The sequence below is a fragment of the Schistocerca serialis genome, chromosome 5 (assembly GCF_023864345.2).
Source record: "Schistocerca serialis cubense isolate TAMUIC-IGC-003099 chromosome 5, iqSchSeri2.2, whole genome shotgun sequence".
Lineage (NCBI taxonomy): Eukaryota > Metazoa > Arthropoda > Insecta > Orthoptera > Acrididae > Schistocerca > Schistocerca serialis.
The window spans coordinates 38,746,488-38,772,596 of NC_064642.1; the positions used below are offsets into that span (position 1 = coordinate 38,746,488).

A 26,109-nucleotide genomic window follows, 5' to 3' on the forward strand; every position below is an offset into this window, starting at 1 on the left:
TGTGAGTATCTTGTCATTCTAGTCAGTATAATTTTAGTTTTTCTTTTTCAGAATAATTCTCTGGTTTTAGAAGCATGAATCTCAGTTCTAAGCAACGGTATTTGTTAGTCAGATTGTGATTTGTTTGCATGTGATTTATACAGATTTAATTTTTGACCATTTCCATCTCTCCTCTTGATTTTTTTTCTGTGAGTATAGCAACATTTTTAAAATGTCCCATTATGTAATTTCAAAATACTACTGTAAGTCTTTCTTGCTATATGTTTCCTTATATATATATTTATTTATTTATTTTCACAGTCTACGTCAACACACGTACTCTTCAGACCTCTGTGAAGTGCAAGACAGAGGGTTCTTAAAATTGTACCACATGTCAGGATTTATTCCTGTTCCAGTTACGTGTGGAATGTTAAAATGCCTTTGTGCATACTGTGACTAGTCTAATCTTGTTATTGCGGCTCAAGTACAGTTCTAGATTCTTCACTTGATAGTAGTTCCTGAAACTTTGAAGAAGGTTTTTGCATGATACTGATTTATTTTACTAGTTATCTGTAACAGCACTGAGTGCTATGGACATTGGACATGTCTAATGCATTGAAATTGTACACAACTTTTCATAGGTAATTCCTTAAATTTCTACATGAATTAAACATCTAAGACAATTCTAAATCCAATATTAGCACTTAGCACACATATTTAAATGAAATGTACTGGGTGCTTATAATTAAAGTGCAGCTACTTAGAGCTGCAATGTGGGCTGTAACTATTGTATGGCAGTGAAACTTGGTAGATATTCTAATGCACTAATGAGGAACTGATTTACACTGGAAAAAAAAAAATTAGTTCCAGTTTTGGCCACCATGTACAAATCTGGCACTGTGAATTCAGGAAAGGCATAGAGATCTGATTTCATACGTTATGGATTAGGGACAGGATATGTGCGGAAAAGGTAACACAAGTGAGAAAGGCATAATGTTGATTTTTATTGTTAACTGCTGATTACACTATCTGTTGAATATGAGTACTGAATATGTCAAAGATATGCTGTTAAGTGCCAAATTTTCACCTGGTGATTAACATTGGAACTAATTTTTTCCAGTGTAATTTGGTTTCATATGAGCATATCTACAAAGTTTCACTGCCATATCATTGGACTTCTGTGGGTAGCTGCACTGTAATTTTACCCCCATGATACATTGGTAACAAATGGCCTACAATTCAGTACTTTACAAATCCATTATACTCAGTCACTGAGCAATAGCAGTGGCACTGTAAATATGACTCAGAATTGTTCAGAGAGCTTCATGTCTCTAGTGTGTTTTTATATCATCAAGGAGTTTGTTAAAAAGCTTGAAACCTATGTGAACTGTACCCCCCTGCGTTTTACTAGAAGGAGTATATTAAACGCTGTGAAAGCACATTTGCGTGATTCTGTTGTTTTACTTCAGTTCAGTTCACTATTCTAATGACTCTATTCTGCATTCTGCATGATCTGAATAACCGAACACCACCCATTGGGATTTTTTGTGATCTCTCAAAGGCTTTTGATTGTGTAAATCATGAAATTCTGCTAGACAAGCTCAAGTATTGTGGCATGAGTGGGACAGTGCACAAATGGTTTAATTCGTACCTAACTGGAAGAGTGCAGAAAGTTGAAATAAGCAGTTCTCATAATATGCAAAGATCAGCACATTCCTCAAACTGGAGAACTATCAAGAATGGGGTTCCACAAGGATCGGTCTTGGGTCCTTTGTTGTTCTTAATATATATTAATGACTTGCCATTCTATATTCATGAAGAGGCAAAGTTAGTTTTCTTTGCTGATGATACAAGTATAGTAATCACACCTGACAAACAAGAATTAACTGATGAAATTGTCAATAATGTCTTTCAGAAAATTACTAAGTGGTTCCTTGTAAACGGACTCTCACTTAATTTTGATAAGACACAGTACATACAGTTCCGTACAGTAAATGGTATGACGCCATTAATAAATATAGACCTTAATCAGAAGCATATAGCTAAGGTAGAATATTCAAAATTTTTAGGTGTGTCCATTGATGAGAGATTAAATTGGAAGAAACACATTGATGATCTGCTGAAACGTTTGAGTTCAGCTACTTATGCAATTTTGGTGATAAACATCTTAGTAAATTAGCTTATTACGCCTATTTTCACTCATTGCTTGCACATGGCATCATATTTTGGGGTAATTCATCACTGAGGAATAAAGTATTTATTGCACAAAAGTGTGTAATCAGAATAATAGCTGGAGTCCACCCAAGATCATCCTGCAGACATTTATTTAAAGATCTAGGGATATTCACAGTAGCTTCTCAGTATATATACTCTCTTATGAAATTTGTTATTAACAACCAACCCCAATTCAAAAGTAATAGCAGTGTGCATAACTACAATACTAGGAGAAAGGATGATCTTCACTATTCAAGATTAAATCTAACTTTGGCACAGAAAGGGGTGAATTATACTGCAACTAAAGTCTTTGGTCACTTACCAAATAGTATCAAAAGTCTGACAGATAACCAACAAGTAGTTAAGAAGAAATTAAAAGAATTTCTGAATGACAACTCCTACTCCATAGAGGAATTTTTAGATATAAATTAAGGAAAAAAACAAACAAAAAAATTAAAAAAAAACAAAAACAATAAAAAAGTTGTTATATTAACTTAATTATGTTGTCAAATTAACTTAATTAAGTCATGTATTGGAAAATTTGACTCGTTCCACATCATTACGAAATATCGTATCCATGATCCCTGGAACTAGTATTAATCTAGTCTAATCTGAGTGGCACTGGACAGCTTCCTCATAATATTATAGGCTGCTGTAATTTAATTGAGACAGAGTAGATGTTTCATATTCAAACGTCTGCCATTTAGTGTTTTTCACCCTTTCTGTGCCCTCTCTCGTGAGTCAAACAAACCAATGGCCAATCATACTGTCCTCTGAATATGTACAGCACTCCCTGTTACTCCTCTTTGGTATGGGCCCCACACATTTGAGCAAGATGGGATGCAAAAGTATTTTGTAAGCAGTCTCCATAGTAGACTGTATTTTCCCAGTAACCTGCCAAGTAAATGAAGTCTGTCACTGCCTTACCTAAGACTCAGCCTACGTGAGAATTCCATTTCGTTTCCATACAAACTGTAACACAGGTATTTGTATGTGTTGACTGATTCCAGCTGGGTCTCGTTGATATTGCAGTCAGGCACACCACCTTTCTGCATTTCTTTAGGCGCACAATTTTATATTTGAAGCAAGTTGCTAATCTTTGCATGACTTTGAAATCGTCCAGATTTTTACTGGGTATTCGTGCTGCTTTTTCGGAACTAGTGTAGCAGGGAATACAACCCGTCGGCTTTGGACAATGACGTCACAAGTCGCCAAACGAGAAGCGATTCTTCTTAGTGTTGTAGCTCCCTTCAGTAGCTGACAAGTGTTTTTTTGGCTTTTTTTAAAAAAAAAATCTCACGAGATAGAATAAACAGATCCACTTTATTAAGCAATCAGTAAAAAAACGAAACTGAAACATAACAGCAAAAGCGAAAATGGTAAACTGCTCTCTGGCGACTTGTGACGTCATTGTCCAAAGCCGACGGGTTGTACCCCCTGCTACACTAGACCCGCTTTTTCCACATAGTACATAATTATGGATAACTATCCCAATTATCTGCAAATAATTTATTTAATGCCGCATTATATATCATAGATAGATGAACGACCGTACGAACAGACGGTGACGGTACACCGCACCCTGCGCAACGAGTAACCAGGTGTTCCACAAGTTTGTAATTCCCGCGCTGCCGCGCCGATTACGCTGCCATCTTTAGCAGAGAACGGCGCGAGAGCAGCTGCCAGCGGCCTCATGCGGTTGTTTCAGGCAGAGAGCGTCAGTCGGTTCGTGAATATGGCAGGTGGAGGATGTGTGTTTAGAGTATTCTCACTGTTCGTTTTAGTGTGGATGTTTTCTGTCAATGGAATGTTTATTCGTCGTCAGTGCAGTCACGTACACCCAAAGGAAGATGACGTGAGTACTATGCTTCACTTTCATTTCTGCTCTGTTAACCTTGTATGTGATCAAAACAATGGAACTGACAGCTCATGTACACAACTAACGCCGGGTCTGAGTCCGTTATCAGTACGTATTTGCTGAAGCAACGTAAACATTGTGGAAGCTGTGTTCATCACACGTCATTAAAATGTTGTGAAAGTAATGTGGCTATCGAAAAAGCAGTTTTAACGTACCGCGCCGGTTGCCAGTATGTAAACACTAAGAATTATTGCAGTTCTCAGCTACCTGTCAATAGTACTCGGGAACAACCCCAAGAAAATCATTGTGAAAGGTACCGGAGAGAGCTATTGGAAACCACTGTTGATATAAACCGACAAGAGTAATGTATTCTCTTCACCGTAATTCACGGTCTATGTCTAAATGATGAACTATAGCTCAAACTGAGACAGGACAGTGTTAAATTCACAGAAACTAGGCCTTTTATATAAATGTAAAACATCCGACAGTAGAAGCGGCTTGTCAACATTCAGTAAATAACTTAATGCCGAGAAAGCTGAAGTAACATGTAAAAATTACACACATATTTTGTTCATTGTCGCGTTTCTCTAGCTAAGTATCAACTTATGAAGGTCTGAATTAATTAATAAGTCCAACCAGTGCCACGAGCAATTTGGTTCTCACATCTTGATAGCATTAGGTTATTCCGTGTAGGTGATTTGATTAGAAAATAGCTTTGAAGAATTACGCTCGTTGTCAAATACCAATACGTAACAGTTCTCTGAATATTGTGGTTAAGCTAATTTGGTTTTGCCATGCACTATTGTATTTGGAAATCAAGAGTTCCCGCTCTACTACTTTCAATTGTTCACGTCCACGGCGTTCTGATCCAGCGGTTTCCCTCCCTGCTCAGTGATTCATTTGCTGTACAGCCATAGAGTACCACTTTCTGTGCAACATGAAACAACGCGTTGCCGCTTTGCTAACACGGAGGTAGCTAAAGATTGAGATTTTTGTGCAAAAAATATGCAACTTACAACCTAATAGTTTTGTTGCTGTCGAAATGTGCGCGCAGTCTATTCTGCTTTAATTTTACCATTAGAAAACAATTTAATTCGTTCTTAATAGTCCTTTGTTACCCTCATAGAACGAAATTTCAGAACAGTCTAAAATAACCAACAACGTAAGACTTCTGGTGAAAACTGCATCTATAATGCTGTTTTGCACCGTCGGCTGTTGCAGCATTGTGAATACTTGAAGTAACCCAGCTGATGGTGCGCGCGTTACTGAATATTGCGCAGACAAATTTCATATTTCGCTGCCTTTACTTATGTTGATGGCAGAAATATATACTGCTGCTTTCTTGCGTGTCGTAATTAATAGCAGTTGAATTTTTTCCCTTAATGTCAAGGCCCATTTTCTTACATACGTAACTAAGAAAAATATTGATTTATTGGGGGTAAGAGCTCTACGAGCCCTTATGTACATATGCATCTGACATCTGCGTGTGATGGATCGTATATAGTGTCCCAATATTATCGTTCCTATTTTGTTTATGGTGGGTGGACAATACGGCTGCTTGGACATTTCAGTATGAACTTAAATTTTTTCCAGTCCTCTTCATCAGTGATACCTGTTTCAGACCTTTTTTCGTTATACTTAATACCTTTCTTATAGAGATTCCACAACGGTTTAACAACTGAATCTGTAATGCTGACTGGAACGATAGTCTAATCGAACAGATTTTGAGTGCCATCAGGCAAAACTACTTTCTTGAACCTCACTGGAACTGATCATGTACGAAAATTTTTGAAGTTGCCATCTTAACTTAATTTCACCTTTCCATGATCCTACCACTGAAGGAAGGTGCTTTCCTGTACTCGATTTAACCCTAGAAGTGTACATCGGTGTCATCCTGACCCTGGAGTTTGTTACTGCACATACACAGTCCGCTGCCACCAATGTAAATTCAGCATTGAGTGAGACCTAGTAAAAGGACGGGCGATCGAATTTGTGAGACATTTTTATCTGATTAATTTGACAGAAGCATTTTACAAAGGGTCACTGTGCGCTGGAGTACACAGCGTAATAACTATTCTGTCGCCGAGTGTAAATGAAAATGGCACGTTGGAATGGCATTTCACTATCAGAAGATGTTACACGGGAAACAGTGTTAGAACAACTGAATCGTGAAAGTGACTTTCGTGATGATAGTCATTCTTAAGCTGATGCTCCTGCAACATTTATGGGCAGTGTGGAAACTGATCTATCTGCTGAATTTGACAGCAATGAAGAAAGTATGGTCATTGTTGGAACACAGCTGTCCCTAACAGAAGAGTTGCCTACATCATGATAATCCAGATTCCGTGGTAGTAATGAATGAATGAGTGTGAACACATCAAAATATTCGTCTAATATGTGTGTTTTATTAAATGAACATTAGCAGCCTTATCTAATTTAACCCTCACACGTAACCGTGACATCTTTATACCATAAATGGTGTTCTGGGGTCCAAAAGTGTATTACTTGGTTTTAGCCATAAAAGTAATTTATTTTGCTTTCATCAGAGTTATTTATTCATAAATTTCATATCTGCGTATATTACAATACAAAAATTCAAACTAGTTATTGTATTAGAAATAACGTATAGAGAGCAAAAAATTGGCGACATGTAATGAACTTCTCATATGAATTGATTAAAAAAAATTTCGCCGTTCAATATTCACCTATGTTGTTCTCTCAGCACCCTTTACGCACGATTTAACAAGAGGTTTGGCCGCTTAAATAGGGTTCAGCAAGTTGCGTGGGCAGTATTGCGAAGAAGTCAACTCGGAAAATAGGTGTGTACTTGAGTTAACCCCGTTTAAACCAGAATTGGAAAAAAATAGCAAGAGGCTGTCCGCATGTTCGTGTGCTTGTGCTTTAGGTAGCACACTTCTGCTCAAGATGGTCTACTCAAGTTACATGTTATTGTGATAGTAAATTAATCCTGATGTTCCTTTTTCCGAACCTCTGTTATTTGAATGACGTGTACTTAAGATCGAAGTTACAGGTTTACCTTTTTTAAGGACATAAGAAATCAATGTTCTGTGATTTGAAAAGCCACACAGTGTTGAACTTTCTTCACCGATCTTAGATTGCTGGAATTCAGGCGAATGAGAGCACGAGGCCATAGTAACAATGAAATGAAAACATCAAATAAGACTTAAAATAAATTTTTTAGTTAAGTATATTTTGACCACATGGAAAACGAACACTTACGGTGTCGTAGCATCAATGACTACACCACCCAAACTTTACAGCTAAACACTGACAAGGGAACCTCCCCATCGCACCCCCCTCAGATTTAGTTATAAGTTGGCACAGTGGATAGGCCTTGAAAAATGGAACACAGATCAATCGAGAAAAGAGGAAGAAGTTGTGTGGAACTATGAAAAAATAAGCAAAATATACAAACTGAGTAGTCCATGGACAGGATAGGAAACATCAGTCTCTGTGAGCTAAGGAGCGCCGTGGGTAGCGTGAGCGGCTGCGGAACGAGAGGTCCTTGGTTCAAGTCTTCCCTCGAGTGAAAAGTTTAATTTTTTATTTTCAGACAATTATTATCTGTCCGTCCGTTATGTTCTCATCACTTTTTTGAGAGTGATTATCACATCCACAAGAAAACCTAAATCGGGCAAGGTAGAAGAATCTTTTTACCCATTCGCCAAGTGTACAAGTTAGGTGGGTCAACAACATATTCCTATCATGTGATGCACATGCCGTCACCAGTGTCGTATAGAATATATCAGACGTGTTTTCCTGTGGAGGAATCGGTTGACCTATGACCTTGCTATCAAATGTTTTCAGTTCCCATTGGAGAGGCACGTCCTTTCGTCTACTAATCGCACGGTTTTGCTGTGCGGTCGCAAAACACAGACACTAAACTTATTACAGTGAATAGAGACTTCAGTTAACGAACGGACAGATCATTACTTTGCGAAGATAAAAGAAGTAAACTTTTCACTCGAGGGAGGACTTGAACCAAGGACCTCTCGTTCCGCAGCCGCTCACGCTAACCACGGCACTCCTTAGCTCACACCCTCCTTGATGTTGGCTATGTTGCGCATGGACTACTCAGTTTGTATGTTTTGCTTATTTTTTTCATAGTTCCACAACTTCTTCCTGTTTTCTCGATTGATCTGTGTTCCGTTTTTCAAGGCCTATCCACTATGCCAACTTATAACTAAATCTGAGGGGGGTGCGATGGGGGGGGTTCCCTTGTGAGAAAGCAAACGTATTGACAATGCTGCTAGTTTCTCTCCCGGTTAGTTATCAGCTGGTGGCAAGTTACAGTGTTGCCAACAGTATATAACTTCTTCCAACTAGACTGAGAGTAAAAAAGACCAAAACTGCTTTAAAAGAACTAGATTCTAAATTTTTATTCAGAAATATAGAAATGACAATGAAACGCCACTCACTCGAGAGATAGGCTACATAAATAACACATTTTTTACTAAACTTATCTAAAACTGGATAAGAATGTCGTCTTCATTATCGCCACCGTCCCCATGGGAAAGAGAAGCTGCAGTAGAAGTTGGTCCCGATTTATATGCTTCAGTTGTCCCACTTGTTCTGAGAACTGACGCAGGAAATATGTAATTATGGTAGCACCAATTCTTTCTGCGAAGGCCTGCACGAATTCCTAATATGGCGTTTACCATATCTGTACCATTCGATTCTTTATCTTCTTTTTGACGAGATTTAACTGGCTGAATATTTTTTTTACCTCGCCGTTGGACCAGAGAATTACGAGCCACAAGCCTAGATAATGCAAATTCTGCAAGTTCTTTAAAAGGATTTTCACCGCTGGCGTCATGGTATCTGTAAACCTCACACCAGAAATCGACAGAATTGTTAACGTTATCCCATTGGACGACGGTCATTTTTTGCCACTGTAATTCAGTTATTGTCATTGAATCATTATCCAAGTGAGAGCTTTCTAACAGGAGAATTAAGGGTTCTTTCCGCCTTTGAAACTGCAAGAAAAGATATTTTCCTCAGTACTTCAATATTATCAGGCAATCTTTGCTGTAATTGTTTGACAAATTAAGAAACAAAATTTACACATCTTTCTATATTTTTCTTCACCTTCGGCTATTTTGTTACTATTTTCTGATATTTTTTTCAAACAAGTATCCAAGATACGGCTTTGGATGTAGGTGTTTTTCGAAATCATTGTCAAGATATTTTCTCTGAACTGGACAGGTGGTGGGAATGACTACTTGCTTAAGAAGAGTGGGAATAAGAATTACCAGGTCATCTAATAACTTGCATGGGTCCACACCATTTGACTCGAATTCCTTATTAACTCTCTGAAGACTTGAGAGGATAGGTTTCGAAAATAGCAAGTATAGTAAATTAAGTTTGTCACTGAACATCGAATAGAGCAGTCCAACTGTGTAGCATTTTTCGATTTGCCTAAAAATTTCAAAATTAGTTTTTAACTCGAGCCATTGCTCAATTATTCTACATATTTTCAGTGGCTCCTCCTCGTCATTTAGGACTGAGAAAATCTGGCGGTAAAAGAGCTGTCGTGAAGGAGATCGAGAAAACCAGTTGTAAGTTTTCGTAATCAAAAAGTCCAAATTTCTTGGAAGACACTCTGCAGTTGCTGCCAACTGAATGGAATGACAGACACACCTTATAAATACCAAATCCGGACTCTCCCTTTTAAGTATTTCATACACTCCGTTATTAATACCGACCATCATTATCTGTTCCTATTCCCTGCAATTTATTTAAATCTAAATTAAATTCTTTCAACGCCTCTTTAATAGCTGATACAATAGACTCAGCACTGCATTATTCACGTTCGACTAGTGTAAGAAGTGTCGAAACAATCTTGTGGGATGTTTTACTATGATAACTTACAGCAATTGCTAGAAGTTCAATGACAACTATCAGTTGATTCGCCAACTAAAATACTGCACATACCATCATCACTTTTCAGATCGTTCGCAAAATAGGGCCCAAGAGCATTGTTGATAATAGCACTACACTTTGTACGATGTAACTTAATCTGGCTCGCAATAAGACTGTCTTTGAACCTGTTTTTACATACGAGATTTGTCCGGAAAATACGTATAAAAGTTGAATAATGTCTTTATGTTACAAGTTGCAGTCACCGCCAGGTGGGACTACTGCTGTAATCAATCCCATCAACGCTCAGTTCGAGTCAGAGCACTCTGCGTGAAGGTGGGAGTGTGCGGCAGCTTGTTGACAGTTACCCTTTTTCACCTGCCGTCGGCATGGAGCTCTCTCTGATTGAGGAACAGCGCGTCAACATCAAGTTTCTTGCAAAGCTAGGCAAGAATGGCCGTGAGATTTTTGAGTGTTTGAAACAGGTTTACGGAGACAATTCTCTGAAGGAACCAACCGTGAACAAGTGGTTAAAAAGGTTCCGGGATGGCCGAGAAGAAGTGAACGATGACCCTCGCCCAGGACGCCCGTCGACATCGAGTTCCGATGCAAATGTTGAACGAATTCGGGCTTGTGTTCTTAAAGACCCTAGATTGACAGTCAGAATGATTGCTGACGAGCTGTCAATCCCCAAAACAATCGTTCACGAAATCCTGACATAAAAACTTGAAATGAAGAAATTGTGTGCGAAAATCGTACCGAAGCTCTTGACGCCAGAACAGAAAGCAAAGAGGGTTGAGTGCTGTGAGGATTGGTTGGAAGCAGAGGAACGAGGGGACTTCCTCAACCGAGTCATCACTGGAGACGAGTCCTGGTTTTACGAATTCGATGTGGAGCTCAATTCCCAAAGCAAGGAATGGAAACTAGCAGCACAACCGAGAACAAAAAAGTCGCAAAAATCAAGGTCTAATGTGAAGACGATGTTGATTGTTTTCTTTGATTCTAGGGCCATTGTTCACAAGGAATTTGTCCCTCCCAGCCAGAGAGTGAACGGAAATTTTTACGTTGAAGTTCTGTCACGTCTCAGAGCTCGTGTGGCCCGAGTTCGACCGGAGTTGGCAAAAGGGGGCAAGTGGATCCTTCATCACTACAATGCGCCTGCTCACACGTCGCTCGTTGTACGCGAGTTTTTGGCCCGAAGCTCAATCACCGTGACAGACCACCCGCCTTATTAACCCGATTTAGCCCCGTGTGACTTCTTCATGTTGCCGAAATGCAAAATGGTGCTTCGGGGGCGGTACTTGGGAGATATGGAAGCCATCAAAGCGAAAACGACACAGCAACTGAACAACATCACAACTGAAGACTTTCAGCAATGTTATCAACAGTGGAAACGGCGTTGGCAGAAGTGTATCGCGTCTCAGGGCGAGTACGTTGAAGGAGACCATATTGTAATACCTGAATAATTGTAAAATAAAGTTATTATTCAACTTTTATACGTATTTTCCGGATAAACCTCGTATTTCTCCTAAGTGACCACACGACATTACAGCACAATGTGCGGACACAGAGCGAGTGACCCTTCAGCTTCGTAACGTCGTATGGAATCCTGAACTGGTTTAAGATTAATTTTTGCCTGTCTTTGGGAGGAAAAGGAAGAAACTGCAGATTTGTGTTTTTGTTTTTTTTTTTCTTTCTGCGTGATTTTCTACATCCGCTAACCGAGCTTTTACAGTACAGTGACACACTTTACATAATGCCTTTGTGTTATCTCCTACAGCTTATGATAACCAGTGGACAAATTTCAGATTTTTTAACCATTCTTCCTTAAACTTTATCCATTTTAACAGAACTTTAATCAATCACTATGACGAGAACAACAAGCACTAAGCACAGGCACCTCTGACACGAACTCGGCAATAACTGAATAAAAACAAGCTGTTTGCGTTGCGTTAAGCTGCACGGTCCTCGACAATGGGAATGTGTATTATACCGTATCATGCATTATTGTAGTTAGTTAAATTACCATTTCAGTTTTTCATACATTTAAAATAATTTTACAAAGTAAGAGAGTTCCGTACTTCTTGCACTCGTTATTTACGTTGTTGAGTACCAGTAGCAATTAAGCTTAGGTTCGTTCGAAGAGCTGCCAGGGAGCTACTTGAAGAACCAGCAAACAGGCGCTACTGCGCATATGCGTCAATGTTGTCAAGAGCCCGTGCATGGTGTCTGGGCTCTTCGAACGAATTTTACTGATCGACTGTCACCGAGCGGCGAACAGCTGAACTTCTATAGGTGATTTTATAAGAATACATAAAAATAAGAACAAATAAAGTGCTTACCTTACAATCATCGAAGATCCACAAACATTGAACTAATGCGATCGGCTATTGAAAGACAATCGAAAAACGCGGCCACGTTCCCTCACTACAAGCCACTGAACTGTGCGCATGCGCGAAACGGGCAACTTTACAGCACCAGAAAATTTTCCGTAGGTAAAATCTGCCTACTTGTTGCCACTTGCTAGTCGCTCTTCAAACAGCAGGCGCCCCACTTCAAGTAGCCAGATTAGGGACTAGACTCGCTTCGAACGCGACTTCCGCTCTGCGCATGCGCTCTAGCCAGAAAGCAGCCTTTCGAACAAACGTTTTATGTTTCTTAACAGATTTTATAGTATAAGCAGTTGCAAGAAAGTAATTTCTTCTGTAACCTGTTGAGCATACTGAAATGAACTAGAATGAACAAAATAAACTTTTCGGAGAATGTAATATTAAAAACACTAGAATTCAACTAGATAATATTTTAAAAAGACTTAATTTCTCACTAGAAACCAGATCTTAAATTTTACAAACAGATGGCCTTTCCAAAAAAACTAGATCCAGTTGGAAAACAACTAAATTGTCAACATTGGCAAAGTATGTGGGATCGCCAACCATAGAATGACCAAAAGAGGAAATGCAGCGATATACAGTTTCACTGGTATGGAAAAGGATCACACAACTCCGTTTGACGGTTAAACTGCAAATTGTTTTTAGAACCAGGAGTAAATTGAATAAATTCATCTGTGTGCTTTGACAGTTTAGTTTCGGGGGTTTCTGGGTGTTAATTTAATAACTAATACACAGTTCCCGCGTTTCCGTTTGCGTCGGAAAGTAAACCGAATTTCTGACGGTATTAGAAGTTCCAAATCAGGAGCGAATTATTTAGTCTCACCAGAGTTCTTCGGTAGTCGGTTTTTGAATCTTCGCGTATTAATCTAATTTATTAGATACAGTTCTTGCGTTTTTGTCAGGGTCTGCAGGATAGCTCCGCAGCAAGTGTCGATAGTCCATTTTTCTGAGTAGTGAAGTTTCCCACGGTCTCTAGCACGGGTAGGAACTGTGATTGTTGTGTGTGGATGCGAGTCGAGCTCTAGGTTGTGATGGCTTCGGTTACACAACTGGAAGCTGCATTGGATGGGCATCACTGTTGTGGGCCGGCCGTGGGGATCCAACGGACGTCCATCACATCCAAGTCCTCCAGTCGTTCCTCGCCGGTGGCCGTCACGGTTACTGCTCACACTGAGGTGGACGACCCCTCACCCATGATCGAGTGGGAGGTCGCCTCGTGGCGTGGTTGCAGGCGAAAGACTTCCCCGGGGAAGGCCTCCCCAGTTAGTCTGACAAACAGATTCCAGGTGCTGTCCGGCTGACACTGTCGCTCAGCCAGATGCAGTAACCTGTCATGTTTCAGAGGAAACCTCTCAGCCTGCAAGATCCGGGCAATCGCAGAGGGTGGGATTGTTGGTAGTTGCGAACTCCAATATTGGGCGCGTTATGGTGCCCCTTAAGCACATGTCTGCCAGGAAGGGGAAGAAAGCAAATGTGCACTCTGTGTGCATACCGGGTGGAGTCATTCTAGACGTGGAATGGATCCTTCCGGATGCCATGAAGAACACAGGGTGCAGCCAAATGCAGGTGGTGGCTCATGTCGGTACCAAGATTTTGTCATTTTGGATCGGAAGAGATGCTCTCTGGTTTCGAGCAGCTAACGGAAGTGGTAAAGGCTACCAGTCTCGCTTGCGAGACAAAAGCAGAGCTCACCATTTGTATCATAGTCGACATGACCGGTTGCGGACCTCTGGTACAGAGCCAAGTGGAGGGTCTAAATCAGAGGCTCAGACGGTTCTGCGACTTGCACGGTAGGCTGGTTGGGTTTCGGGTTCTGCTGAAATAGGTCAGGAGCCCACTACACGCAGGATGCGGCTACACGGGTAGCAGGTGCTATGTGGCGTGAAATGGGCAATTTTTTTGGTCAGAGGGTCTCGGTAAAACACAAAGGGTGCAGGCCGAACACAAGAACAACGTAGATACAGGAACCATCGGTATAACAGTTGCAAAATGTCGTAGCTGTGTTGGGAAAGTACAAGAGCTCCAAGCGCTAATAGAAAGCACTGATGCTCAAATCGTTATATACGCTGAGAACTGGCCAAAGCCGGAGACAAGTTCAGCCGAAATTTTTGCGAAAGGATAGGCTACATACAGTTGTATGTTCTCGCCCGTAATAGCGTCTTTGAAACAAAATCAGCTCAGTATATGAAAACTGCAAACTATTCAGTAATAATTATGGGATCCCTTTCCGTATACTGTTGAATGAAAAACACAATTTTACACATTTATAGAATTAATTATTATCATAAGAATGCTTTTTCTTACAATATTAGTAACAAACACATACCATTCTCATCACGGATGGTCAACGGCGTCCTTCTACAATCAAGAACAAAACGAAGAATAGTTAGTTTTTTCTCTTTCTTCCTCGTTAGAGGACTGTTTATTCGTTTTTATCTTAGTTCACAGATTATCCTTGAAATACATAGTTTTCGTATTAATAGTAATTTTCATTGTTCATTTTCTATATTTTACAATATTCCACTGCAATAATCACATCACATCGTCTTATGACTTTTAGCAATATTTTCGTTATTACGGTTGTTTTTATGTCGCACTAGTTTCGTAAATTTTCACAATAACGTCATGGGGATTGCACAAACGGATGTGATTTCTGGCGTTCCCCAAGGTAGTGTTATAGGGCCTATTCCTTTATATACGAACGATTTAAGACACAATCTGAGCAGCCGTCTTTGGTTGTTTGCAGATGATGCTGTCGTTTATCGACTTATAAAGTCATCAGAAGATCAAAACAAACTGCAAAAAGATTTTTCGAAAAGATTGTATGGTGCAAAAATTGGCAACTGACCTTAAATAACGAAAAGTGAGGTCATCCACATGAGTGCTAAAAGGAACCCATTTGGGGAAGGTTAATCAAAGACTGCATTTTATTGGAAGGACACTTAGAAAAAGTTCAAATGGTTCAAATGGCTCTGAGCACTATGGGACTCAACTGCTGTGGTCATTAGTCCCCTAGAACTTAGAACTAGTTAAACCTAACTAACCTAAGGACATCACAAACATCCATGCCCGAGGCAGGATTCGAACCTGCGACCGTAGCGGTCTTGCGGTTCCAGACTGCAGCGCCTTTAACCGCACGGCCACTTCGGCCGGCACTTAGAAAAAGTAACAGAGCTAATAGACACTGCGCTTGTCCGTCCTCTTTTGGAGTGTTGCTACACGGTGTGGGATCCTTACCAGATAGGATTGACGGAGTACATCGAGAAAGTTCAAAGGAGGGCAGCACGTTTTGTATAATTGTGAAATAGAGGAAAGTGTGTCACTGCAGTGACACAGGATTTGGGGTGGACATCGTTAAAACAAAGGCGTTTTTCGTTACGGCAGAATCTTCTCACGAAATTTCAATCACCAATTTTCTCCTTCGAATGCGAAAATATTTTGTTGACTCCGACGTACATACGGAGAAACTATCATCATAATAAAATAAGGGCAATCAGAGTTCTCATGGGAAGATATAGGTGTTCGTTTTTTCCGCGCGCTGTACGTGATTGGCACAATAGAGAGATATTGTGAAGGTGATTGGGTGAACCCTCTGCTAGGCACTTAAAAGTGAATTGCAGAGTATCCATGTGGATGTAGATCTTAAAAGATGCCTCACTGGAAAGCTTCCATTTCAGTTTTTACGTAGTCTCGAATTTTGGCGGTATTAATACTGATGAGGCAGTACACGACAGAGGTGAAATAAAACGCGTTCAGTATATGAGAGTCCAATTTCATTACACAATGTCCTATATTCAGGCAATTTCTCCAGCAAATAACTGAGGGTCATGCGACCCTGGAATACAGTTCATGGGACAATTTCAGAAGTGTACACTATGAGAGTGCCGTCGCGCGGCCGTAATTTCCGATTCCCGCCCTCGCGCGTGGCCGTCTGTTTTACCATCTTCTCGTTGTTTATTATGCAATTCGCTTTCTTTCTACGATTTTGTGTTTAGCGTTTTCGTTCGTTTGCTGACTCGTTTAAAAGCTATGTCAAGGCGTATTAACAGTAATGGAACGATTTTTTAATTCCATTCTTGATTGTCATTCTAGTTTAAAACTTTGTTCATTGTTTTGCAAAACTGTTGAGTGTAATACGTGTTACGCTTGTGAATTATTTCTAAACGTTTAGACAAAATTAGTGTTGTAAGTGACAGTGACATAGATACTTCATCTAGAAGTGGTGGAATACCTTGTAAGAAAGCCAAAAGGCTTACTAAATACAATCCGAACTAGAAAAATGGTTATGCAATAAATATTTCTCTTGAGCTTATGGGACGTTGCTGATGTAAAGCAACGCACCTTTACTAAATCTCACGTGACTTGTTAAAGACAGAGCGTCAAGTACCCTATCCAAGTATTTCTCGAAGCCTGAACCATATGCCTCGGAGTCATGCAAGATTACTGCTGGACAACTCTCGTCTTATCACACGGTAAAGCATTCTCGTAGTTACAACAGTATAGTTTGTTCACACGAATTATTACCATATATCTGCAGTGATTCAGAAATCGCTCAAAATGTTAGGTGCGCAAGAAAAAAGCGGAAGCTATTGTATACGAAGTAATGGTCGAAGAATATTTTAAAGACCATCCAAAAAACTCTATACTTTTCTGTAGCGACAGACGCCACTAATAAAAAAATAGAAAAATGTTTCCCCAATTTGCTTATTATTGTTTGATAATGATACTGGGGTTGTAAACCGTCTACTGGAATATGCAGAATGTATCGATGAATGTGCTTATCAAGTTTCGAAGATACATTGAAGAAGAACAGATTGTCCTGTAAAGTTTCGGCATTCGCCGCCGACAACACAAATGTAAATTTCAGCCGAAACCATTCCATTTATACACTTCCTTTGGCTGAAAAAGATATATTGTCAAAGGCCGATTGCCCCGTCCATATTCTCAACAGTGCTGCAAAATACAGTAATGATACACTGGAAGAGGATGTAGAAAGCTTGATACCAAAAATATGGAGTCTTTTCAGTAGATCTGCGAAACTTAAGAGCGGACTTGCAACTCCAATTTGGAATGAATGAGTTGCAATGGGAAGAAATAATAAAAGAAGATGCCACGAGATTTTTATCTCTTGGTCCCGCTGTCAAAATGATATTAACAATTTGGCCTGCACGAAAATCCCATTTTTTCTGGAATTCCACGATGAATGTTCTCGTCTGTCAAGAAAGGTAATCACATGTCGTTAAGAAGAAGAAGAAGAAGAAGAAGAAGAAGAAGAAGAAGGATAAGAAGGAGGAGGAGGAGAGAAAAAACTTTGGCGTCTTTGTCGTTTCTGCCTAACGGTATGTTATAGGTAGAAACGAAAAGGAAGAAGATTGGATCACATTCTCTATCAGTTGCTGAAATGCACGGGATTCGCAAAACGATTGAGCAAAGAATAAAAGTAATACAAGAGAAATAATGGGTGAATTAAGCACTAACGCAAGGATTGAGCAACTGAAGATGGACTCCTTATACGAAGACTTTTAAATAATTAAGAGTCTTTTGATGACAAAAAAGGGTACGATTGAGAAATTGAAGGAAATGATGCATTGATTGTTTTAATATGTAAAATCAAACGAAAGCATTTTAAGCCTTACAAATTCGTCATTAAAATATAGTGAAGACCAATAAATCACAGAAAAAATGTACTTTTCATTTTTCACGAGTAAAAGAATGAAACGCCTTTTTATGTTGCCCAGCTGAACATTTTTCTCTTGAAGGTTAAAAAATCTGGCAACACTTGTGTGACGACAAACACAAGTAGTCTGACGCAGGATAGCAAGAAATGATGGTCGTTTAGGATGATGATTGAGTGGCAGAAAAAACAAGCTGCAAGGAATAGTGCAGATTTGTTCGATGTAACTTAATCTGGCTCGCAATAAGACTCTCTTTGAACCTAATTAGCTTTTAATAAAAGAAAACATGGTTCGCAGTAGGCTGTGGTGCAAACGATGTTTATTTAAAACGTGGAATTAGCAAATTTCGACTGTAAGTCATTTTCAGGCAGATGTGTGATATTGCATGTCACATATTGTAATATCAAATAATTTAACATTACAGATAGAAAGGCTTCATGTTCCATCATTGCATTGGTCATAGGTCGACATCACAAACGTTACAACCTCTCATGTCATATATGTACCAGTGAGGGAAATCAGAGCTCATTACGAATTTTTACCGACCATCACTCCTCTGACGCACCACTCGCGAATGGAACAGAGAAGAGGGGGAGAGAGAAGGTGGTGGTACCAGAAGTACCCTGCGCCACGCACCATCAGATTGCGTGAGGAGTACAAATGTAGATCCACAAATCTTTTGCAGTTTAAAATCCGGTTTCGAAATCTGTCTTACCATTACACGACCTGAAACCTTCCCGTACACTATCTGTTCCTAAACGAGCGTTACAATTTAAAATCATGCCGAATGTGAAATCGAATCTGCAATACCGTTTATAGGCGTAAAAAAATCTTAAAGCTACTGACATTCGTCGCGAAATTTGTGCCCTTTACGGACCGAATGAGAGCGCTGAAGGCGTCGTGCGACAGTGGCGTCACTGAAGAGTGCGAAGACCGAACGGTCACTGGAATGACGGAAGCGACCGCCCGTCTCTAGTCAGCGACGAGAAGATCGTGAAAAGCTGGCCTTTCGTCTGTCTCAGCTGTCTGACAACATCGTCTTGCACAGGATAAACTATACTGGATACAACCGCTTTGACTCTGATGAGGAGCTTCAAATGTCACGAGCTGGCCGCAACCTCAGACAGCATAATTTTATGCAGAGGGAATTTGTCTACTCGTCAAAACTTAAGGACGAGATAGATGAAATACAGAAAACTGTACAAAATCCAGAGATATAATTTACAGTGGCGTCCTTGCGACCTTTAGATATGTTAACTAGTCGGTGGAAATGAATGAATGTGTGGGATTGTGTTGCTGGTGTCTCGCAGTCATGCACAGAAGGCGTGACTATAGCGGCATGTGGGGCTGGCCCCGCAAAACGAGGCAGTTGAAGGAAAGGGAACAGACAGTGTCTATGGGTCCGGGAGCAGTGACGGTGCACTGCAAAGTGGTGGTGGTCTTCGTTATAACGTGGCCCGTAGACAAGATCTGAGTGACTTCACACGGGGAAGAATCATCTGGAAAGTGGAAGGAGGACTGAGCGTGGCGAGTTGATATTGCTCGCAGCATTGTTTCACGTGCGCGATGAGCGTTCCGAATCACAGGCACTGCTGACAGGAGAAGAGGAAGTCGTCGACCACGGTCAACTACAGCTGCATTATGCAACAGGCTAGAAGGGACCTATTTGGACAGCGGGTCCAGTAGCAACCAGAAGGCACGCAATCTTACGCTCCGCATTGGTACGACGAATGCATGCGGGTGGTCTCTCTGCCCGACGACTTCAGTACGTTGTATTCCACTGACACACAGACATCGGCGGCAGCGTTCGTGATAGTGCCAAGAGCATAGCGACTGGATAACCAGGAAGTGGAGACTCAGTCTGAATAGTGATTCTGGAAGTACACTCATATGGCGAGGGTTGGGAGCACATAACGCACCCCCAGGAACATTGTTGAACATGATAGTTATGGTGTGGGGAGGCATAATGTTACGTGGGCGTACTGACCCTCTGGTCTTTAAACACGTTACACTAACTGATCACTGTTATTGTGAGACTTTACTACTTCTCCATGAGCGTCTTTTCAGGGGTGCACCCCTACCTGACATCCTTTCATGGATGACAGTGCGCGACCGCATCGAACTGCTCGGGTAGAGGCGCTCTTAGACCTCTGGCGAATGGACCGGCTTGCCCGTTCTCTCCACTTCCCCATCCACCACGTGTGAGATCGTTGGAGGGACGTAATGCAGCATATCGACGAGTACCAAAGACCGCGCTGGTGGAGGAATGGAACGCCTTACCGCAGGAACTCGTTACCAGCTTTGTGGCTAGAATGGGAGGACATTGCAGATCATGCACTCCGTCCGTGGTCTATTAACAACCATGTCTCACCGCTTGTAATATCCAAGGGACCATCAAAAATCGCTGCGACATCAGTGTCATTATTGAAACTTCCTGGCAGATTAAAACTGTGTGCCGGGCCGAGACTCGAACTCGGGACCTTTGCCTTTCGCGGGCAAGTGCTCTACCATCTGAGCTACCCAAGCACGACTCACGCCCCGTCCTCACAGCTTTATTTCTGCCAGTACCCCGTCTCCTACCTTCCAAACTTTGCAGAAGCTCTCCTGCGAAACTTACAGAACTAGCACTTCTGAAAGAAAGGATATTGCGGAGACATGGCTTAGCCACAGCCTGGGGGATGTTTCCAGAATGAGATTTTTAATCTGCAGCGGAATGTGCGCTGATATGAAACTTCCTGGGAGATTAAAACTGTGCCGGGCCGAGACTCGAACTCGGGACCTCTCCCTTTCGCGGGCAAGTGCTCTACCAACTGAGCTACCCAAGCACGACTCACGCCCCGTCCTCACAGCTTTACTTACTGTTTTTAAATAAAAATGTTATTCCTGTTAGTCTCCTGGCAACGGCTTTGCCGCAGTGGCTACACCGATTCCCGTGAAATCACCGAAATTAAGCGCCGTCGGGCGTGGTCGGCCCTTGGATGGGTGACCATCCAGGCCGCCATGCGCTGTTGCCATTTTTCGGGGTGCACTCAGCCTCGTGATGCCAATTGAGGAGCTACTCGACCGATTAGTAGCGGCTTCGGTCAATAATACCATCATAACGACCGGGAGAGCAGAGTGCTGACCCCACGCCCCTCCTATCCGCATCCTCCACGAGGATGACACGGCGGTCAGATGGTCCCGGTAGGCCACTCGTGGCCTGAAGACTGAGTGCTTTTATTCCTGTTAGTCTCATTGCGTAGCTATTTCTTTCAGTTACCTTTCTGTACTGTACTGTAGCAGTTCTGTCCATGTATGGCACAAGTTTCATCGAATTGTTACCAGGTAGTTAGTTACACATCATGCGTAAGTTACATTGGTCCTCGAGTTTTGCCGACCGGTGTATTTAGTGACCGTATGGCAGCACAGCGGTGGCGGCAAGCTGGCGAGATTCAAGTTAAGTTGTGGAAGTTTGCGCATTCGTAACAAAATGTTCTCATCTACCATCGACGAGACGTTACACGTTACGTAGTAGGTCGAAAACAGGGACACTTACCAGCGATGTTGACAAATCTTATGTGGCTGCTGGTTTAGATTTCATTATCGACGTCTAAGCACTGGTGGCTGACGATAATCTCCCCCAAAAAATCGATGTTATATGATGAATGCATAGAATGCCTCATACAAATACGTATATCATCACATTTATTAATCCATAGATACAGCAACAGTTTATATTACGTATCCCACAACTTTTTGTCTACAGACTGCGAAAACGTTTCAGAGAGAAGTATCCGCTTAATCTGTTTCGTAGTTGCACATGCTGCTTTTTAGGAACAATGTTTCAGCAGCTGGCCATGTGACTGTACAGCTGAAATACTTCAGTTCAGCTTTTTGTAGCTTTGGATAGTACTGATGTGATTCCATGTTTGTAATGGTTCTTATTTAAGGTATAAAATGCCGTTTTTCAGATAATAACTGAGCGTCGATATTGGAGCCGTTTCTGTTCGAGTTTGCAAATTAGTCTTTTGTTGTATTTTGTCCGCCTCAATAGTTGAGTGGTCAGCGCGGCGGTCTGTCACGCAAGGGGCCCGGGTTCGATTCCCGGCTGGGTCGGAGATTTTTCTCCGCTCAGGGACTGGGTGTTGTGTTATCCTAATCATCATTTCGTCATCATCATCAGTGGAAGGCAACGGTAAACCACCACTGGAATCACTTCCCTAGACGCTCATGCGGTGGACCTCTCTGACGAGGCTTTCCCCATGACAAGACCTGCCGTAAGGCAGAACACAAAAGAAGTTATATTTTATAATGATCGGTCTATAAATTAAATTTTGTTTGTCTGTGTGTCCCTAACATATCAACTTTTTGCCACACTGTCACCGCGAAAGCATGAAGTGGATGAACAATGAAAGGCGTTAGTTCACATTTAGCTACTACAATAGAAGCCAGTGTTCCTCCTCCATCACCCCACGGGCTCTTGTGACAAGTAGCAATTGGGTTGCAATGTTGTCGTTACGAGACATGTTCACAATGAGATTTGTTTAAATGGCGAAAAAAATTGACTGTAGTAACTAAGTGCCTTCCATCTCTGGCCAACCTCGTAGGTCGATATTTTGTCTTTAATATCGATGGTTCTAAGGTTTCAGTATCGATACTGAAATACGGTTGTTTATATTTCCAACATCGATATTTTGTAAATACCGATAACCATTGGACATCTTTGATTCTTAGTCATCAGATGTGTGAGAACTGTCGATTCGTTTAAACAGCGCGGCGGTTTTTCTGTTGGCATCGATCTTGTTATTATTATTTGCGGAAAAGCCCATTAGGACTAGGCCTAGGCAGAGCTCTTAGACGTGAGAATTTGCTTTCCTTTCTACCCCTATTTCATTCCCTCCCTGTGCGCTTCCTTTCTCTCTTCTGACCATGTTGTTGCAGTCTTCTTCTACGGTTTTTCCTCTTGTTCAAAATACCATTTGCTAATTTTGGACACGAAGATTTTTTACGGTTTTGGACATCGGTTGATGTAGTTACGGCCAATTTTAGGTCAGTTTTGTTCTCGCCAATCAATTCCATCGTGTCCGTTTTGGCTTTACTCCTCTTGTCGAAGAATTCGACTATTTTTTGTGAGCATGTCTGGCTTAATTCTTTTAATGTTTATATATAATCGTAACCTGTGTTGTCTCTCACCATGGACGTGTGTGTATTGTTTAATTTCTTGTTTGCCACTGAGACGACTTTCAGGGCCTATAATTTTTTTTAAGATTTTGCGTTCCTTTTTCTCAGAAGCTTTTCTTTTGCGTTCAAAATAATTGTTTCTGGCGCATAGACGCATTCCGGTTTGAAGCTCTGTTGTAATGTCTCGGGTCTGCGTGCATGGAAGTACACTTCCTGTTGTGGATGTTTTTGGTAAATCGGCATGCAGTTTCCATCTTCTGAGATTTAATTTCGTTTGCTTTTGTTGACATTCAGTTTTCCTAAATGGTTTCTCCGAGATGTTTAACCCGTGGGAAGTCTTGATTCAGTCATCTATCGTCACCATGAATTCTGATGCTTGTTTGTTGCAGGTCATGTAGTCTGTCTTTTCAAAAGATATTTATTTATTTATTTGCAATTTCCTTCAAAAGTTCTGTCAGATTTTGGGTTGACGAAACGTCGCGAGTTAAGATTACAAAATGATTTCTTATTGTTGTTGTTGTTGTGGTCTTCAGTCCTGAGACTGGTTTGATGCAGCTCTCCATGCTACTCTATCCTGTGCAAGCTTCTTCATCTCACAGTACCTACTGCAACCTACATCCTTCTGAATCTGCTTAGTGTATTGATCTCTTGGTCTCCCTCTACGATTTTTACCCTCCACGCTGCCCTCTAATGCTCAATTTGTGATCCCTTGATGCCTCAAAACATGTCCTACCAACCGATCCCTTCTTCTAATCAAGTTGTGCCACAAACTTCTCTTCTCCCCAATCCTATTCAATACCTCCTCATTAGTTACGTGATCTACCCACTTTATCTTCAGCATTCTTCTGTAGCACCACATTTCGAAAGCTTCTATTCTCTTCTTGTCCAAACTGGTTATCGTCCATGTTTCACTTCCATACATGGCTACACTCCATACAAATACTTTCAGAAACGACTTCCTGACACTTAAATCTATACTCGATGTTAACAAATTTCTCTTCTTCAGAAACGATTTCCTTGCCATTGCCAGTCTACATTTTATATCCTGTCTACTTCGACCATCCTCAGTTATTTTGCTCCCTAAATAGCGAAACTCCTTTACTACTTTAAGTGTCTCATTTCCTAATCTAATCCCCTCAGCATCACCCGATTTAATTTGACTACATTCCATTATCCTCGTTTTGCTTTTGTTGATGTTCATCTTATATCCTCCTTTCAAGACACTGTCCATTCCGTTCAACTGCTCTTCCAAGTCCTTTGCTGTCTCTGACAGAATTACAATGTCATCGGCGAACCTCAAAGTTTTTACTTCTTCTCCATGAATTTTAATACCTACTCCGAATTTTTCTTTTGTTTCCTTTACTGCTTGCTCAATATACAGATTGAATAACATCGGGGAGAGGCTACAACCCTGTCTCACTCCCTTCCCAACCACTGCTTCCCTTTCATGCCCCTCGACTCTAATAACTCCCATCTGGTTTCTGTACAAATTGTAAATAGCCTTTCGCTCCCTGTATTTTACCCCTGCCACCTTCAGAATTTGAAAAAGAGTATTCCAGTCAACGTTGTCAAAAGCTTTCTCCAAGTCTACAAATGCTAGAAACGTAGGTTTGTCTTTTCTTAATCTTTCTTCTAAGATAAGTCGTAAGGTTAGTATTGCCTCACGAGTTCCAACATTTGTACGGAATCCAAACTGATCTTCCCCGAGGTCCGCTTCTACCAGTTTTTCCATTCGTTTGTAAAGAATTCGCGTTAGTATTTTGCAGCTGTGATTTATTAAACTGATAGTTCGGTAATTTTCACATCTGTCAACACCTGCTTTCTTTGGGATTGGAATTATTATATTCTTCTTGAAGTCTGAGGGTATTTCGCCTGTCTCATACATCTTGCTCACCAGATGGTAGAGTTTTGTCATGACTGGCTCTCCCAAGGCCATCAGTAGTTCTAATGGAATGTTGTCTACTCCCGGGGCCTTGTTTCGACTCAGGTCTTTCAGTGCTCTGTCAAACTCTTCACGCAGTATCTTATGTCCCATTTCATCTTCATCTAAATCCTCTTCCATTTCCAGAATATTGTCCTCAAGTACGTCGCCCTTGTATAGACCCTCTATATACTCCTTCCACCTTTCTGCTTTCCCTTCTTTGCTTAGAACTGGGTTTCCATCTGAGCTCTTGATATTCATACAAGTGGTTCTCTTATCTCCAAAGGTCTCTTTAATTTTCCTGTAGGCGGTATCTATCTTACCCCTAGTGAGATAGGCCTCTACATCCTTACATTTGTCCTCTAGCCATCCCTGCTTAGCCATTTTGCACTTCCTGTCGATCTCATTTTTGAGACGTTTGTATTCCTTTTTGCCTGCTTCACTTACTGCATTCTTATATTTTCTCCTTTCATCAATTAAATTCAATATTTCTTCTGTTACCGAAGGATTTCTATTAGCCCTCGTCTTTTTACCTTGTTTAAGAACTCTGTTGACGGCGATGAAACGGAGCGAGTGCTGGTAACGCTCCGCTGCCCCTTCACCTGTTGTGGTGGCGGCGGTCGCGTGCCCGCCTCACGTGACCGCCGCCCACGCCTGTGACATTTGCCGGCTGACAGACCGGCTCGGCCGGCTGGTGCTGCCCGCTTCCGTTGGATCCTTCCGCGCCGCGAAATGCGCCGGCCTCTCTGTGCCGCGCTGACGCAGCGCTGGAGCCGTTCTGACCTGTGCAGCAGAGTACGGCGCTCAGCTGATAAATAACACCCGAGTTACCCTTACCAAACATGCCGCGGAGACCTCGTAGCCTGTCAGGTAGTGCCCAGTCTGATCCGCGCAAATGTTTACAGAAGAACCCGTACAGAATTCGTGCTGTCGCCCGAAGACAGTGAAACCATATACGCTACTGGCCATTAAAATTGCTACACCAAGAAGAACTGCAGATGATAAACGAGTATTCATTGGACAAATATATTA

The 26,109-nt window shown here is 41.3% G+C and overlaps 1 protein-coding gene across 1 annotated transcript in view; it reads left to right on the forward strand.

Annotated features, from left to right (window-relative positions):
• The first annotated feature begins 3,915 nt into the window (after window positions 1–3,915).
• LOC126481167 (leishmanolysin-like peptidase) overlaps window positions 3,916–26,109 on the forward strand; it is a 549,175-nt gene continuing 526,981 nt past the window's right edge. The window contains exon 1 of the mRNA XM_050104734.1: window positions 3,916–4,048. Coding sequence (XP_049960691.1) covers window positions 3,929–4,048 — 120 coding nt within the window. The 5' untranslated portion in view covers window positions 3,916–3,928. The remainder of the gene's footprint in view (window positions 4,049–26,109) is intronic.